Genomic DNA, 20,114 nt, shown 5'->3' with positions numbered 1-20,114 from the left:
TTTAGCTCTCCATACGTAATGGAACATTTAAATACGTTAAAGAATCTTTCCATATGTAAAAGAATGCTCAAAGTTAAGAAATAGAATATAATTATCGCCTGAGTACTAAAATAAAAGTCAAAGTAGAATAGAAACAGCGTTTGTAATGGATATGAATATCATAATTATCTTGAGATCCGTTACACATCGCTAGAAGCATAGTTCTGGAAGTCCTTGTGCTAGCTCATTGGTAAGCTGTCGGATTTCAAATCATAAGGTTGTGAGTTCGAATCCCGTCTAGGTTCACCTTTTTTTAAAATTATATTTTCCGCAATGCATGAAAAATTATATAAAATAATTACATTAGAATACATAAGTTGTGTATATATAACATAATCATTGCAGAACATAGTAATTATTATGTTTAAAATATAACATCTGAGATAATTTTCACAGTAGGTCGGTATTATATATGAGGATGTAAATACAAGTTAGGAAAATCATTTAATAGCAATAAATAAGCTATGTAGTGTATTTATTTGCATCTATTTGTCATACAGATGTAACTTCTCAATATTCTCATTACAGCATGTCATTTACATTCGTGAAATACAATATATTCCTACGGATATATAAAGTGTATAAACAGAGTATCCAAAGTCGTATCCTGCTTCAAGACACATAACTTTTCCCGATCCCCTTAACGTCACGGGAAGAAACACAAATTCTCTTTAGAACGAAATGTCGTTACTTAGAGTCTCATTCCCATGGGCGGCGATTAGGGGGGCAAAGGGAGGCAGTTGCCCCCGCACTTTTTTGAAGTAACCAATTAATGTATATAGTTTCATTTGGAAATGTAACGATTTTGTATGTGTTACTGATTAATAGGAAAAAATGCTGCCATATAATATTTGCTGTTGCGTGAATACGTATTGGTTGTCTTCCCGTGGAGTAAAGAAAGCTACAGTAATTGCGTTTTAATCGCCACAGAAAATAACCCCAAAAAATAACCTATTGGAGCACAATTTCAGCATACTTTCATTTCTTCTTACAAGGGCTCGATATGTTAGTGAGCCGCTTTGAAGCTGATCGAAAGAACATTATGCAAAAAAGTAGGGCCTATTTCACAAGTTATTCTTTAATTGCACAAAAATTGACAGTTCCTAAAATGTCTTTTCTCCTTTCTAAAGTAAGGAATATCGATTAAAAAGAGCGTGATAAGAAACAACTTCTACCTTTTCCATTGTTTTGTAGTGTAATATACGAGTGAAGTGTTGTGTTTAAGGATGTACGAGTGTATATACAATAAAATTTAGTAAATTGAACATAATTCTAGGTTTTAAGTTTATTTTGTATAACTGAAGTGTGGATTGATTCTAAGTATTGTTGTGTTTTGATGTGTTCCAAGAAAGTGAAAACTGCACCTAATGGCAACGAACATATTTCAAGAAGTTGCAAAAGCAAATATTTCTTTAAATGTCGTAGCATATGCTTGTAGTATTTACTGCCTTTCATTTTCTAAGAGTAATATCATACATTTAATAGCATGTGTGGAATTAAATATTAAGTTTTTCATTAATCCTCAGTTTCAATATAACTTTTGCAAAACAAGCATCATTATTCATTACAATGATTAATATTATCCTTTCTATTTATTTGTTTTGCAAATTTATTAAATAATCTGATCATACAATTTTCCGGACAGAATTTTAAGATGTTCATGAGCAAGAAATCAAATCTCTTCTTACACTTTCGTTGTTTAAGAGTACAAAGGGCTAGTATCTACTTGCGTTGTTCTTCTCAATTTACTTAATAAACTATTATATACGATATACGGTATTTTAACTGAAAATATAGTATCCTGTTAGTTATACAACCTTTCGTCAAACAAAATGTTAGAAACAACCAGGAAAACTAACATTTATATACAAATATTCAGATCGTCTTGCCCCCTCACTTTTAACGTCCAACCGCCGCCACTGCTCATTCCAATACGTTGAATATGCTTTTGTATATTCATCTCTCTCTCTCTCTCTCTCTCTCTCTCTTTCGCTTTGTTTATGTGTGTGTGTGTGTGTGTGTTGCGGAATATCCCAAGTTGAATACAACATTTTCCAAGTATATGAGCATCATTGTCATCGAATACCAGAAATTGAAAGTCGTGTTTCTTCAGGTTGGGTTTGCGTGTTCATGTTAGCTCACTGGTAGAGTACTGACTTGCCAATAAAGAGGTCTTGAGTTCAAAGCCTACAGCTAATTATTATTCTTTTGTTAGTAGGATTGCACAGAAATCGGATACAAGGAGTGGTTTACTTCTAGAAATATTTTCAGAAGCGTTTAGGTAGCCCTGAAAAGGGCTGTTTTCGGGAGTTAAGGCGGGGACATTAATATTGTGTCCAAGACCCTTCTGAATTTATTACACGCTCCATTCTTCTGGGCATGGAATCTATTACATGGGTGACAAATCTATCTCCTTCCCCTACCTCCAGCCATGCTTCGGAAACAAGATGCCACAGGTCATCCTGAGTTCTTGGTGGATCTGCCTCAGGACAACTTTCCCTTAGAGTACGCTTCACTTCTGCCCACATATTTTCCATGAGATTGAGGTCTGCTCCACGAGCGGCCAGTCGATTAAATCAATCTCAGGGTGCCCTGCGAACCATTCCTGAATCACACGGGAAGTATGTATTGGCGACTGGTATTGCTGGAACTGAATTACACCATCAGGCTGAAATACCCGTACAGATAGCACCATGATATTACTGATAATGTCTAAGTACTGAGCATTGTCCAGATGTCCTTCAATTCTATGAAGCTGTCCTGCTCCGCGACTGGAAATCCAACCCCAACATAAAATAGATACATGGCCACTGCGATTGCAAGCAGCCACATATCCATGGTCATATCGGGTGCCTCTCGGACGATACACAAAACGGCGTCCCTCCTTTTATGTTGTGAATATGGATTCATCTGAGAAAACTACGTTTTCCCAATTGAGACCCACATTCGCCTGTGCAAACGCGAGACGGTAAATTTTGTGGTCGTCTGAGAGTTTTTCCTTCACGGCAGCAACACGGCCACGTAACCCAGCATGACGAAGTCTTCGCAGAGCTGTATGCTTACTACTAGGAAAGAGAGAAACTTCCCTTAGCTGTCTAGACGTCCTTAGTGGTTCTAACCGGGCTTCGTTTACTAATCTCGCATCTTGGGCTTCGGTTGACACATGCGGACGACCAGGAGATCGTAAATTATCAGTCTGACCTGTAGCGCCATATTTCCGAATCCATCGCCTTCCTGTAGAGGCCGGGACACCTACTCGCCTGCTAGCTGCAGTTGCAGAATAACCTTCCAACTCCCATAAAGTAATTACTGCTGTACGTCTATCCATAGTTACCAATGTTCTGAGCTGTGAGAAGGAAGCAATAGGTAAAAGCTAGTACCTGACGTGTGATTGGTTACTTGCACGACACGCCTATTGTGGGGAACAGCGTTGCCAGATCTAGCATAATGATGCTAGATCTAGCATAATTTGCATGTCTCTAGCATCTAGCATCTTGCTTTTAGCATCCTGCCCAAATCTAGCACAATTTCAGCAAGTTTATCAAAAAGCCGTAAAACCTGGAGATGAGAAAGAAGTTGGTCGTGGTAAGAAAAAGAACGGCAGAAATGTATCCTCTTCCATTGATTCATACAGTCGGTAAACCATACAGGCAGTCTTATTTTCCGAAGTAAGTTCGAAACGTCTTTGGGCTATTTTGTGGCTCCACCCAGGGTTTTCTAATCCTTTAACTCCGAGGCATGGGCGGAGCTATGGGGGCCATTCTCCCCCCAACTTTTTGACAACGTCACCATCTTTATTTCTGACTTTGATCATATTTATTCCTGAAATGACAGCTCCGAGACCGACCAAAAATCTTCCGCCCCCCCCCCCAGCAGACGATTCCCAACTCCGCTTATGCTGCGAAGTAATTTTCTTTCAAAATATGTAAACAAAAACTTTGCATTCATTTATACGATATATACGCCATTGAGTCTGGCAACGACTGCATTAATTTAGTTGAGTTAAAATTTTGGTGCGTGAAGTATTGAGTTCTATTCATGCATTCTTGCTCTCTGTGTATTTTAAGTTACGTTATCGTATCTCAACTTCGTTTTTTTTAAACTCCTGAATTAGTAATTATGAGGATCTAGCATAATTTGACCGAATCTAGCATAAGTTCGATCAGGTTTTGGAATAATTCCGAGCTGTGAGTCTGGCAACGCTAGTGGCGAACGACTTGGTCAACGACTCGCGAAAGAAATCTGAAAATGGTGCGCCGTAATAATGATATCAAAAACAGTTTTTATAAAGGAATATTAATACATACGAAAAGCTGTTTAAAGAATGAATTGTTATACTGACTTTACACTATAAAAACATATACCATATACCAAACAGATTGAGCGATATGATGATAGCTGTTTTGAGACAAACTCTTTCGAAGTCCAACTTCGGGTATCTTCGGAAAACAGTAAACTAAAGCTGCTGGTTCGAACCTCCAAAGCCAACCTTAGTAATCGGGAAACGATGTACAGATATGTTTTTCCTTCTGTTAAATATAATAAGACATGTTGAAATGGTATTAAGTGTAGAAAAAAGTAACATTGAAATACTTAATGATACAATATTTCGAGACTATGTATTCCCACTCTCGTTTCATCATTGTGATTTCCATACGGAAAAGAGCATTTACGTATGAGCTCAGTTATATTTCAGAAGCAGCTTCCGAAAAGCGGTCATGTTAGCTCAGTGGTACACCACCGAGCGTTTAAATCGTGAGTTCGATACCCGTTCAGGTGAAAGTCTTTTATGATATTCTACTTTCCTCAATGCATGAAAATTATGTAAAATAGTTACATTACAATTCATCAGTTGTATATATCAGTTGAATATATATATTCATATCATCAGTTGTATATATCAGTTGAATATATATATTCATATCATTTCACGACATAAGTAATTCTTATCTTTAAAATATAACATCTGAGGTATTGACAGAACGTCGGTGTGTTATGTGTGAATATTGAATACAAATTTAAAAAATCGTGTAATAACAATAAATAAGTTATGTAATGTATTTATTTGCAGCTACTTTCATCGCAGATAACTTCTCAATATTCGCATTACAGCATTTAGGTAGAGCATATCGAAAATCGGATCGTGGTCCAAGACAAAAAAACTAGCTAGCCCCAAACTGTCACGTAAGAAATTCGCGAATCGCAAAAGTAAAGTGAAGAGATTGAGAGCGGTAATTCCTTAATCGCTCTCTCTCAACTCTCTCTTATCTGCATTTATACACATAAAAGTGTATGTATGTATGTTCCAACATAACTCATGTATGCCTAGAGCAGGGTTTCTCAACCTGGAAGTCGCGGCCCCTAGGGGATCGCGAATATAGGCGGAAGAGATAAATATAGTTAGAATCTAATACCAGAAATTATTTTTAAATATTAGTTTTAATTTTGTTCTGATAGGCATACTTTTATTTTTTATACACACTGTAAAGAACAATAAAAAATAAGTCTACTGAACATTATCAAAGGGTGTAGAATTCATGTTACTATTCGGTTCAAAGTATCTTGTCGTCGCGAATTCTGTCGAGAAATTTGAAGCTTAAAATATACAAAACGATAATCATGCCTGTTGTTCTGTATGGTTGCGAAACATGGTCGCTTAATCTGAGGGAAGAACATAGACTGAAAGTATTTGAGAACAAGATCCTTAGACGAATATTCGGACCCAGGAGGAACGGGAATGGGGAACGGAAACTTCATAACGAGGAACTACATAATTTATACGGTTTACTCAACATTGTTAGGGTCGTCAAGTCTAGAAGGCTTAGGTGGGCAGGTCATGTAGCTAGAATGGAAGCAAGTAGAAACGCTTTAAAAATCTTGACTGGAAGATCAATCGGAAAACGACCATTAGGAAGACCTAGGCGCAGATGGGAGGACAATATTAAGATGGATCTCGCTGAGATAAGAATACAAAGTAGAAACTGGATCCAATTGGCTAAGGATAGAAGTCAGTGTAGAGCTTTTGTGAACGCGGCATTGAACCTCCGGGTTCCATAGGCCATAGAGTTAGTTAGTTAGTAGAGTTGTTTAAAAATGAATTTAAATCAAAGAGGTATGATATAAAACTAATAAGAACTGTATATAGAAATACTAGAAAAATACACATGCAACAAAACCTGCACATTGAAATAGAATTAAAATTAAAACCTAATGAAACACCTAAGCATGGTGTAATTTCACTAGTGCAGCAATGTCCGGTTCAATCTTCATGACGAACATTATCAAGCCATTTTCAACTGATAAGCGATTTCTTATCTTTGTTTTAATGTTTACCATATAAAAAAAAAACACTTTCGCACAAGTACTATATAGCAAATGGAATTATTACTTTTAAAGCAGCAATGCCCAGACCAGGATATTCTTCTCTCCTCATCAGGCAGAACTTGTCCAAGTCTTCGTTACAAAAAACCAGTTGCAAAGACTTGTCGCATGATCATTCTATTATTTGGTCAAGAAGTTGTGGGCTTAGATCGGATACGTTAATGGCCTCTTCAATGAAGGAGTTTAACATCCATCTTGAACCAGCACCTTCGTCGTTGGGAATATAGATATTACAGTTACTGTATCCACTGTCAGTGCCGGGCGCCGAAAAAAGGGGCCACACATTTCGGAGGAAGTGTGTTACTCATGTTAGGAAAGTGCATGTGCACATGTGTAAAATAGAAGGAAAAACGTAACAAAATGTGCTCAAAATTAAGGAAAGGGAGGGTTTATTTTGAAAATGTTATTGAGCTTCGTGCCAACCATGGTGGCGCTTCGTAGCTAGTCTGTCGACGTCACTCATATATACGATGACATCGTACTATACTCTCGCCCCGGGCGCTGATTTTCCATGGCACTGTTCACTATAAACAAAAAAATGGATTCTACTATTATAGAAATAGGTATGTTAAAAATCCCACACAAGCTTATTATAAAACAAATTATAAAAGGGTCGCTGGCAAGAGCGTGTGATAAAAGGGGATCGTGATAGGAATTAGATTGAGAATCACTGGCCTAGAGTAATTTTAACCACATTTCTTATGGTTTCAAAAAGAGTGCTGTCGGGTTACCTATGGTGAATGGGAGGGGGATACATATAAAAGATTGCTAGAAAATGATCGATATTAGATTCATAGTTTTCGGGGTCGCTTAGATAAATAGTGAGACTTTCAATTTCGCTTAACTCCGATTAAGCTCTCATTAGTAGGGATGGGCACGAACGATTTTTCTTTGAAACTAGACTCGACTCGAAACAGACATCTTTGAGGTCTACTCTTGGACTCGGCGCGAAAAATATCTTCCAACTCGACTCGGATTAGAGTCAAGTCGAACCAAAACGAGCCAAATCCTGTGTGTAGTCCTACCTAGACAATACATAGACAATAATTATTCTATCATCAATTATACTACTATTACTACAAATAATAATAATAATAATAATAATAATAATAATAATAATAATAATAATAATAATAATAATAATAATAATAATAATAATAATTATGACAACACCGTGTACAAACATGAACAATAGATGGTTAGTAAAGGAATACTAAAAGCTAGTTGACTGCCGACGTCGGTAGTCATGAACTCTACAAGGCAAAGACATCGTTCATTACTCTAAGCTGTAAGCGTCAGTGGACTACAGATGATCAACTATTGACCTCTCGCCAGAAATTGGTGGCCCCGCAGCGACGATCCGTGATGGCCCAAGTTCCATTTTGAAAACTTTACTACCAGCAGCAGAGACGCGATGAAACGCCAACGAACCACAAAATTACTCTCCCAAAATATGTCAAAATGCCTATATGTGTGATTTGTTTATATTTAGGTGAATCAAAAAAAAAAAAAAAAAAACACAAAACAAATACCCGGGGTGGACGCAAACTATCAATATTACGATTACTAGGCACGTGTTCTTCTGACTTCCCCACGGAAACGATCATAAAAAGCTTGGTTGTTGAAGGATAAATCATTGACGTCTTAATTTAGCCAATCAGACAAACCCCTACATCTCGAGTTCTAGAAGGTGATACCGTGAACCATTTCAGATTTATTGCTTCCTGGTGGAGTACTATCCATGAGCAAAATTTGAGCATAATAACCGACATGCATCTTCGGTGCCTCTTATCTTTAGTACAATTTTAACCAGAGATGGTGTGGGTCAATGAAAATTTGATCCACGACCCATCATGACCCACTATCACCCACCACCCAAATGCCCCATTGGCCCACTCTGATCCATCAACCATCGTGATCCACTCTGACTCACCACCAACTATGAACCACTCTGAACCATTGTGACCAACTCCGACCCACCAAAATCCATCGACATCAACTCTGACCGATGGCCCACGTCCTCCTCTCCATCAGGGGCGGATCCAGGGGGGGCGATCGGGGCGATCGCCCCCCCAGAAGAGGAAACTTTCTTATTTTACATATATAAATAAAACCCATCCCAAAGTTTGAAGCCATTAAAAGTAGCAGTATGACAACCCACCGCCCCTCCCAGAAGTCGGTCCTGGATCCGCCCCTGCTCTCCATTGACTAAAGAGGTTACACTTGTAATAAAACAAGACTGTGAAATTATCACTTATCGGAGTTTGAATTTGTACCGTTAATGGCTCAAGCACCTCTCTGTTACAATACTGGTGGGTCTGACCTTTACGATATTGTATAATGGCAAAGTGTTTCTCATCTTCCAAATTAAAATGAATTTAAATTTATCATATATAATTATTTCTTTGTTGCCTTACAGACACATTTCAGTAGAAAATAGGGTGAAGTTTGAAAGTTTCAAATCAAGGAAAAGTAGACCAACGTAAAAAAAAAAAAAAAAAAAAAAAGAGAGAGAGAGAGAGAAACTAATTTTCTATATAATTAAGCACGCCGTACTAATTGAAAATGCCCATGTAATTAAGTTTAGACTACAAATTTTATGGCCATTTTTCTCTAACTTTATGGCTTGATTGCCTTATGCTCGGAACGCTCCATATATTAAACACCAGCTTCAGCAATTATAAATAGAAAGCAGTGGGTATAAAATTCAAAAAGAACTTTAGTTTGCATTACTCAATCTGTTTCTCAACTAATATCAATCGTTTTCGATTATTTTTACAAATCAACCCACTACCAATTTCCAATATATAGAAAATGCACCCCCGTCCCCCCGCTCATAAAAGATAATTTAAAAAATGCCAGGACATATTCTCTTTATTTTTAATAAAGAGTTATATGCTGAATTTCAGCTCTCAGTTGAACGGCTTGTGAGATACTAAATTTTTCGCAAAAATTCGGACTTCTACTACCCCTAAGGATATGTATTATAATGAAAGTGACACGCGTATGATAACTTCCCAGTTGGGATTGGAGCCTGATTATATACCAAACGTCAATTCATTTGACTTTGCAATTTGACCGTGATGATTACGCAGACATAGTTACTTTCAATTTTTTATGATGCATATCCTTATTTCATATGTTACAGATGATTCAAAAATATTTTTTCAAGCAGTTAGCTCCTCTAGAATCTCACAGGCTGCATCCCAAAATCCAACTCCTACTATCCTATGACAATCCAAAAGTGACTGAACTTTTTTATTAAGAACAAATGACAAAAGAAAAATGGAGATCTTGAAAGTAAAATGTAGAAAAGCTCGGTGCCCCCAATAACTACATATTTCTCCGCCCCTTCATCCCGAACTTAAAAATAAAACTTAATTCGAATATGGTTAATTAGTGAATTTATTACAGTTAAATTCCACTCACTACATGCTACAGCTACAACTATGTAACAAAAAATAACAACTGTGAAACATGTTCTGAATTACTATTAGATTTCTTACGCTATTATTAAACATATTAGAATAGTAAAAGAGGATTGTTCGTGAAATAGTATATTTGCTCTTGATTTATAACTTTTTCATACGGAAAAAAATAAAATATTATTCAAGTTTTAAACTTTGCTCTCTGCAAATATGTTGCCCTCTAGGCAATGGGACCAATGTGAAATGTGGACTAATGTGGACTAATGGGAAATGCTGCACTGTTAGCGGCGCTGAAAACTTACGATTCGATTCTAATATCGAATGATTTCGATATCTTTATGTCGCTACGTAACCACCCTGGGTACTAATTGGAGCTTAATTGGACTTGAATTGAAAGTAGAACTATTCACCTAAGCGACCACGAAACTATGGATTCGATACTAATATCGACCCGTTTCTAGCATTTTTGATATGTATCCCGACAGTACTCTTTTTCCAGACTGTAAGAAATATAGTTAAAATTGCTCTAGATATATCAGAATTATGTTGAAATGCACACATAAATCCACTTTTATATTCTGTATAAATAGAGAGTGAGCGAGCGAGCGAGCGAGAGAGGGCGACTCAAGGCATCACCACTTCCACATTGCAAAAGCATATATCAGGAATTGAATTGAAAATCTATGTAAAGACTTTCTGCTGTGGCATGCTTCATAAGGACAATTCCAGTCTGCTCACGTGACCTTTGGGGTTCATGAATTTTTTTTGCGAGCGTTCCGACTTTGGATTCTCTGTTTATACCTTCTGTTTATGCATCGAATACCTTTTCAAGAACATAAATGGCATTCTGTATTATGAATGTTGAGAATTACCCTCTATATGACAAATAGCTGCAAATAAATACACTACATGATTTATTTATTGCTATTGAACGAGTTTCTTAACTTGTATTTACATCCTCATATATAATACCGACCTACTGTGAAAATTATCTCAGATGTTATATTTTAAACATAATAATTACTATGTTCTGCAATGATTATGTTATATATACACAACTTATGTATTCTAATGTAATTATTTTATATAATTTTTCATGCATTGCGGAAAATATAATTTAAAAAAAAGGTGAACCTAGACGGGATTCGAACTCACAACCTTACGATTTGAAATCCGACAGCTTACCAATGAGCTAGCACAAGGACTTCCAGAACTATGCTTCTAGCGATGTATAACGGATCTCAAGATAATTATGATATCCATTACAAACGCTGTTTCTATTCTACTTTGACTTTTATTTTAGTACTCAGGCGATAATTATATTCTATTTCTTAACTTTGAGCATTCTTTTACATATGGAAAGATTCTTTAACGTATTTAAATGTTCCATTACGTATGGAGAGCTAAATGACAAACAAGCATGTGCTGACATTAAAAAAAAAAAAGTTTCGAAATATTGTATCATTAAGTATTTCAATCAATGTTGCTGTTTTAAACACTTGGTAACAAGTCTTATTATATTGAAAAGAAGAAAAACACATCTGCAAACTTTTTCCCGATTGCAAAGGCTGGCTTGGAGGTTCGAACCTGGCTTACTTTTTCCCGAAGATACCCGAAGCTGGACTTAGAAAATTATTGCCTCAAAACACCAGTAAAGAATGCGCTCAACCTTTTTGAGACAAGGTGTACCTCCACCGGGAAGATGAGCCCTGCGAAATAAAAGAACCTATTGTAGCTTACGCATTTGCTCGGAGGGGCTGACATTACAGCATAAACAATCCTCCCCCACAACCATGCCATTTGTGATTTATTTTCATTGTGGCTATATAAGGGGAGAATAAACTTCAATATAAGCCAAAAGAACACAACGGATCAAAGCAATCACTGCTTCTTCCAGAGATGATTTTGGGGGAACACTGGCCTCCCCAGAGCTCTCAGAGTGCCCCCTCGGAGGAGATCAAAATAATACGTCTATAATATAATAATAAATAGAATAGTACCAGCAGTGACCCCCCTCCGGAATACTAAGTGTGCCCCCCGGAACATTTTTTTCTGAAAGAACAACTGAACGCAATTGTGTGTTTGAATTCCAGCAAGTAAACACACTGTACATAGTTTTCTTGATAATATTACTGAACTGATTTTACATTCACTTTACATTTTCTTTTCTATATTTTGTGTCCTGAAAAGCCAAACAACTCGCAAGGATTGTGAACAGAGATATCTGGGTAGAGCCAAACAACCTTTTGTAGATTAAATTATACTCTTTGATTATATTAATAATTATATATCAGTCATTTATACTTTTTTGTAAATTTTGTAGTATAATGAAAAATTGTATTTGTATGGATTGCCCTTTAGTGAACTAAAATTGTATTTTTTTCATTTGTTCGGAATATTATAACGGATGGAGTAACTCACTGAGACGATGATAGGCAAGCCTAGTTCAAGTGTGAGTGGAAGTTACTTTACACAATACAAAAATAAGTTGAATTGTAGGGCGCTAACATCCCAGTGCAAATATATAGCCGGCGCATTTTCCCCTCTTTTTGGGGTAGGGCGCAAACATCCCAGTGCAAATATATTGCGAGCGCATTTTTTTCTATTTTTGTGGTAGGGCGCAATTTTCCTGGGAGCAAAATTCTCTCGTCAAGGAAAATATAATGTCCGTGAAGTTGACAAGCCACTTATGTCAGACTCCAATTTCGACTTTAAACGTCGCTAGTGCTACGTTAGTGTTCGATAGTGACGCAAATCGTTAGTACTCCACAGATAACGTGTGCTTTTTAAATAATGGATATAGGTCTTCTAACTGCATGCCAACACGCCCCTTCTAAGAATCATCTCAAAAATGAGGTTAACCGTTAGAGCAAATAAGTGCTCATTAGAGCCATTAACATTAATGCCTCCATCGTACGGCCCTATGAGTAATGATAATAGCACGCTCTTTGCTAGTCTCAATGCGTCCCTATATTCTCGCGAACATTCTGACATGCCGAAGTTAGTTACTTTTTTTTTTTTTTTTTTTGCAACTATTGTTTATCTGTTATTGTTTATTGCTAGTCTGCAGAGTAGTCCTTACATTAATATGCCATTGTCCTTGATAATCATTGCGTATTTACAAGCAGTTTGTTATTACTGTTAGAAGATATCAAAAAACAACAGATAAAATCTACTACTTAACGGTTCACATTTTTCTTTTACAGTACATAAACGATTGATAATAATAATAATAATAATATTAATAATAATAATAATAATAATAATAATAATAATAATAATAATAATAATAAGACTATTCCAGCATAAAAGTTATCAATTGCATCCCACTGGCAACAAGAGACGCATATTTTAACTTCACAAAAATTAGTTTCTCACGATTTTCTGGAAAACTACGTATGATAACATCTTCATTATGTCAAGTTGTTTATCTCAGTGTGATATATGTCTTACCTCTGGACAATATCACAGTAAAACAAAAATTAAATATTAGAAGTACATCGTATTTTTGGACTACATCTCATTAACCATGGGAAGATTGAGTAGTGTATACTTTAGGATGTAAGTTTCAGCTTAATTTGCATCATACATTCTTAGGATTACAAAAAGGAAATTTGTTCGTTTGCGTTTGAACAAAATTCTTAGGATTACAAAAAGAAAAAATAATTTTTCCGAATTCCGGAATTTTTCCGAATTCCGGATTTTTTCCGAATTCCGGATTTTTTCCGAAATCCGGATTTTTTCCGAAATCCGGATTTTTTCCGAAATCCGGAATTTTTCCAAATTCCGGAATTTTTCGAAATCCGGATTTTTTCTAAATTCCGGAATTTTTCCGAATTCCGGAATTTTTCCGAAATCCGGAATTTTTCCGAAATCCGGAATTTTTCCGAATTCCGGAATTTTTCCGAAATCCGGATTTTTTCTAAATTCCGGAATTTTTCCGAATTCCGGATTTTTTCCGAAATCCGGAATTTTTCCGAATTCCGGAATTTTCCGATTTTACTTTCCGGATTCCGGAAAGTAAAAATTCCGGAATCGGCCATCCCTAATAAAAACTTATATTGCTAATTGGAAGAGAAGCAAATCGTCAATTGTGCTCTGAGGTAGAGAGTGCTATTTACAATAGCAACCGTATATGTAATGTATGTGTGTGTATGTTTTGTAATATGTTAATATTTCCTTTTATTGTGGTAAAATATTAAATTTCCACTCTGTTTCCTTTTCATTTTAGCTGAAGATAAGGGTCGAAGTACACTCGATGTTCTCCTATCTACTACATATTGCCGTTCGCAGATGTATTTGTCTCGACAGCTGGCTCAGCTTCATCCAGAACTTACTATGCCAATGTTTTCTGGTAAGTTTTATAGATTCTGTTTGTCACTATGGTATTGTAAGGCATTTGTACTATTTGAACGAGACAGACCTATTTTTTGGATATGCTACAAATATGCAATTTTAAACGATGCACTGTCTCTCTTTCAAAGTGCTGCTCTGAAATCGAAACCAGAGTACGCTTTTGTCTGACATCTAGTGGAAAGTATTTACCATGCAGAATATTAGCAATTGACGTGCATAAATGCTTGAGATATATCCATTTGAAGTGGTCAGAAGTCACATAAACCTCTGAACTTCAACGCATAAATATACTATATTTGAGTTTTTCTGTACGTACACCTTTTTGGGGTATGTTGGATTAAAAAGAATGCTTCTTACTTAGCTTTTGTTCTGCACATGAATGAGAACATACGAGGGCGGGGTGAAAAGTTCTCGGCCTGACAATGAAAGACTGCGATTTCAGTTCAAAAATGATTTTATTTTTCGACATAATCCCCCTTAACTTCAATACACTTGGTCCAGCGTTTCTCCAACATCACTATTCCTTCCCGGAAGTGAGAGTCTGGAAGGTTGTGAAAATAATCATCCACGACCCTCTCAACTTCTTCATTCGATGTGAAGCGCTTCCCAGAAAGAAATTTCTTCAAGTTTGGGAACAGATAGAAGTCCGATGGTGCCAAATCAGGAGAATATGGGGATGGCCGAGCAAATCGTACCCCCAAATCCCGCAGTTTTCCCATCGCCAACGCACCCTTATGCACAGGTGCGTTGTCCTGGTGAAAGATGATTTTCTTCTTCAAACCAGGCCTCTTCTCGCGAATTTTGGCATCCAGCTGGTCAAGAAGGTTGGAGTAATATTCGCCTGTAATTGCTCTCCCTTTTGTAAGGTAATCAATTAACAGGATCCCTTTCGCATCCCAAAACACACTGGCCATGACCTTTCTGATTAATACGATTGTCTTCGCTTTCTTCGGCGCTGCACCACATGCTTCCACCCACTGCTTGGACTGCTGTTTCATTTCTGGCGTGTAGCGGCGAACCAATGTATCATCCATTGTCACAAAGCGCCGCACAAAATCGGTCGAATCCCTTTTGAATTAGTTCAAAGATTGCTGCGAAAATCGTTTTCGCATTTGCTTTTGATCGGCAGTCAGAAAATGCGGCACCCATCTTGCTCAGAGCTTTCGCATCCCTAGTTCATTGTGCAAGATGTTTCGCACCCGTTCCTCCGATATCCCCACACTCTCAGCTATCTCACTCACCTTCACTCGCCTGTCGTCCAACACGATATCATGCACTTTTTCGATTGTTTCCGGTGTGGTTGCGGTTTTCGGCCTTCCTTCGCGTGGGTCATCTTCGAGGGATGTGCAACCGTTTAAATCCAGCTGCTTACTTTTTAACGGTTGACATGGAAGGAGCAGAGTCCCCGTAAACTTCTGTCAACTTCGGATAAATTTTCGTAGGGGTTAATCCATCCAAAACGAAAAATTTGATTACCGCACGATATTCAAGTTTATCCAATTTCACAACTAACACGCAGGACGTCTAACTACAACAATCCTGCACACAAATACTTGAGAGAACAAGTTGACACTTGTTATACGAACAACTGAAAAGCACCTCCAGGGAAGAACAATAAAATGTTGCTAATTGGAGTGCCATCTCTGTGTCAGGCCGAGAACTTTTCACCCCGCCCTCGTATGTAGTGTATCGTCTTCAATAAATATTAGGTTATACAACCTTTAAATCTTGTTAATGGTGTTAATGATGATGTGTTGCTGATGATCTTGTTATTCTTATGATAAATATATAGTTGTTCGATCAACATAGATTTTGTAATTTCTTTTATTTTATTTAGGTCTTCAGAAAGAGCACTGTTCAAATGTGCTCAAGTAATATTTATAATTCCAAAGACAAGAATCAATGTTTGCCTCGCCTTGAAATAAATTTATGAGAAAGTAGGACCTTTCTTGAAACTCGTTATAAGCTTCTCTTCTTTTCTTGAATTCACGAATGAATTTACAAATGATAAATTAATAAATATTTATTCTAAGATCTTCCCGTAAAATTTACCTCCTCATGTCTGTTTTCATCGTGTCAGACTTCCATTTTACGCTTTTACTATCCTTTTCGTACACAGTAGTTTCTGTTAAATCCATTGCTAGTGTTTTAAAGACTTCAAAGTTTTTTCTTTGTTCATCCAAACATGCTTCAAGTGACCGATACAGATCTCGCACAATCAAAACTTTTTTACCACTTTGAATAGCATTACTTACTTTGTGAATCTTGTGAAGTACATTAGTCCAAAAACGCACCATAAACGCTATTTGAAATCGCTGAAGTCGTCGAAGAATTCCTTGAAATCCAGTTTTAGTAGTTGCTACTTCACCATTGTATATGTATGTATGTATGTCAAAGCAAAAGTTTCGTAAGCTTTGACAAGCATCATCTCTTCCTGACCAACGAGTTAGATATACTTTCTTTACAGTCTTCTTCTTAAACATGTCCATCAGGAATTCCCATTTTATTCTTTTTTTTTCAGCAGACTTTGTGAAAACTACATTCCTTTTACAGCAGCATGAGAAAGTTGCAAACTTTTGTGCATGCTTCTGCAGCGACAGTTTTTTTTAACGGTACACGTACTCGTAATAACCTACACACCATTGTATATCCTTACCATGTTTGAAGAATTAACGTAAAACTGCACTGTACAATCACTAATATTTATTTTCAGTTCATCAGGTTCATGTGTAATGGTTTTGAAACATTTTTGCCGCTTTGTGTTCAGCTGATGCAATAATAGTAAGAGAGAAGATCGTTTAGAACATTATCTAACAGCTAGAACTAATCAGTCTGCGTTTGGGACATGTGGTGGTAAAGCGTTCAAAGAAAAATATTTAATTCTTCACAAATTGACTTTCTTACCCTCTGAGCCATTAAATCTATTATTTCGTTACACATTGAAAATGAAAGATAATTCGTAGTGCCACTAATACAGTTACCGTATTTGTCGATATGCATCGTGAAGAAAGGATCGAATTCAGCTGTTAATTCTAACGCCATAAAAAAAAAGTTTATATTCCTATTAATAGTTTCGTTGTACCTCTACGAGCAAATCTCCTTGATGTTAACGCTTTAATAGCCGCAACAGCTCGTGTTAAAACATTTATCCAATTGTAGATTTCTTTATCCAGTTGTTGTGCAAGTACAGGGTGCGGCACGTAAAACCGGCCCGTAAAGTGAACACATAAAATGAAATGTAATGTATTGAATATGATTAACTACAACACATAAATGAAATGTAATGTATTGAATATGACTACTCACCTTCACAGCAGCCTTCACAGCAGGTGCTGAAAGTGTCCTCTGCCCACTTCAACACGCATGTGAGCACGATTGAGGAGATTCATATATACCCTTGTCAGTTCTTGTGTTGTAATGCTATTGGTGACATCCTGGATCCTGATCTTAAGTTCTTCAATTGTGTGTGGATTTGTTTCGTATACTCTTCCCTTTAACAGTCCCCATAAGTAAAAGTCACACGTGGACAAGTCTGGTGACCGAGGAGGCCACAAGCCTTTGCTGATTGTCCTCTCTGGTGTAAACATCTCATGCACAAGGGACAATGATGCAGCTGATGTGTGGCATGTTGCACCGTCCTGCTGAAAGTAACATAACTGACGCTCCTCTTCGGTCAAGTGTGTATAAAACTCCTCCAGGATTCCCATACACATGTCACTGTTCACTGTCGTCTCAAAGAATATGGGCCCAATAACGCATGTGGCGGAAATGGCACACCAAACACCAATCTTCTCATCATGCAAGGGTACCTGGTGGATTGCGTGTGGATTTTCTGTCGACCAATACCGGTTGTTTTGGGAATTTACGTACTCAGACAGGTGGAACCACGCCTCGTCACTCATGATGAGCATTAGTGGATCCAAGAAACCACTGGCAACATTGCTCAACAGCCATGAACAGAAATGCACTCTCTTCTGCAGGTCAGGCTCCTTCAGTTCTTGCGCAACACTTATCCGGTACGGTTTTAACTTCAGTCCCCTTAAAACACATCTGCAACTTATCTCACTCGCATGAACCTGTTGACTCAATCTCCTGGTTGACTTTCGAGGACTTCTTGTCATTATCTCCTCCACCTGCATCTTTAATTCAGGTGTGCAGACAGATGGTCGTCTGTTCCTGGGAGCATTTTGAACCGATCCTGTACGCCGCCATTTTTCAATCAATTTCTGAATGGTGCCTTTTGCTGGCACAGAACGTCCTGGAAATTTCTCCCGAAACAAATTCTTTGTTTTCACAAAAGATCCAGTGAGAATGAACCCTTCAACAATGGCAACACGCTCGGGTATCGAATTCGTCATTATCACACACTGACACTCACCCGGGTTAACACAACGAGGCCTTTTTCACAACTGGTTTCGACAAGTTTCACTGGCTGCGGCTGCACGTGACTGCTGCAGGTCACGTAAGTCGACCCGACCTCGACACGCCATCTCTTGGTAGGAAGGTAGATTATTTAAGTGTTGCCAAAAACACAATATACCAGAATATTACGACGGGCCGGTTTTACGTGCCGTACCCTGTATTTTGTCAACAGGATTGAGAGCAATGCTTCTTCATTTTAAAGTAATTATTGAGGATTTAAATTTGGGAGAATTGTCACAATGACATTGACGCATTTCTCCGTCTCTTCAATTATTGAAACTATCTTTGTCATCCCAAATTGAGATTTATGACTCATACTAAGTACTAAACATGGTCCACAAAATACTGATCCTTTATTTTCAAAGTAAATAATCCAATTTATGTCGCTAACTTCACCAATTTTAAAATTTTCCTTCAGATAGTGATTCGGGCAGAAATCAGTTTTGGTCTTTGTATGATCGTATACTTTCAGTCAAATAAGAGGAAGTATTGTGATTAAAGCCATATTTTGCTATTAAGTGTCTAGTTACATCATTTAAAAGCGTTAAAGCTGGTTCCTTGTTCAAATGTACGAATTTTTCTTCCGGTTCTTCTAATATATTTGAAATTATATTAATTTCTAGAGACTTGTTATTTGTACTCTCATTAATTACCACTGTCTGCCTTCGGTTTTAGCGTTGATCTCTATTAGGGATACGCACGAGACGAGTCGAGACAGGATTTTCCTGACAAAATTCGAGTCGAGACACTGCTGTTTCAGTAGAGAAATACAGGAGCGTAATTTCAGATTTTGCTTGGGAAGGGGGGGGGGCAAAACCTCTCAATATAAGTAAAATTTCGCGTTTTTCACTCATTTACTACTTCTCTATTGATAAAATCTATATAAATCTCAAATTCGGGGGGGGGGCAAATGCCCCTCCCTGCCCTACATTTTTCGAGTCGAGACATCACTTTTACAGCACTTTTTTCAGACGAGATAGCCACAAATCTTGTCTTGTGCGCATCCCTAATCTCTATAAAGTAAAAGCGGGGGACACGGTGGCTCAGCAGTCCCGTAGCCAGCCCAAAAATGTAGAGGGGCCCCGCTGAAGTTAAGGGGGGGGGCGATCCAACCATATAGTTCATCACCATATTATAGTACATTTGCAAGCCTACCGTGAAAATTTTAGGGGGCCAGCAAAAATTTATCCCCTAGCCTTCTTCCCTGGATACGGGCCTGTGGCTCAGCGGTAGAGCGCTTACCTCTGGTGCGTGAAGTCCCTGGTTCGATCACCAGCGAAATAAGTTGCAAACTTGTCCGTGAGATTAAACGGGGTACTCCTGTATCCTCCCTCATTCTCATTCTACCAATTCTTCCATAATTCATTTGCCTTAATCATCAGTCTCCCTTAGCTTAAAGCGCATAATCGTGGTACGTTAAAGAAAGATTTCGTTTCATTCTATAGAGCAAAACGGTAATAGATAGCGAGATCCAGTTTTCTGCCATCA

At 37.5% G+C, this 20,114-nt stretch overlaps 1 protein-coding gene across 1 annotated transcript in view; it reads left to right on the top strand.

The window, feature by feature from the left end:
* Positions 1-20,114, top strand: part of fry (microtubule binding protein furry) — a 1,411,512-nt gene that overhangs the window by 891,666 nt on the left and 499,732 nt on the right. Inside the window, exon 26 of the mRNA XM_081727912.1 lies at positions 14,080-14,202. Coding sequence (XP_081584038.1) covers positions 14,080-14,202 — 123 coding nt within the window. The remainder of the gene's footprint in view (positions 1-14,079; positions 14,203-20,114) is intronic.

This window comes from Thermobia domestica, chromosome 10, assembly GCF_964235325.1.
Source record: "Thermobia domestica chromosome 10, izTheDome1.hap1.1, whole genome shotgun sequence".
Taxonomy (NCBI): domain Eukaryota; kingdom Metazoa; phylum Arthropoda; class Insecta; order Zygentoma; family Lepismatidae; genus Thermobia; species Thermobia domestica.
This window is presented reverse-complemented; position numbering and strand designations above follow the sequence as displayed.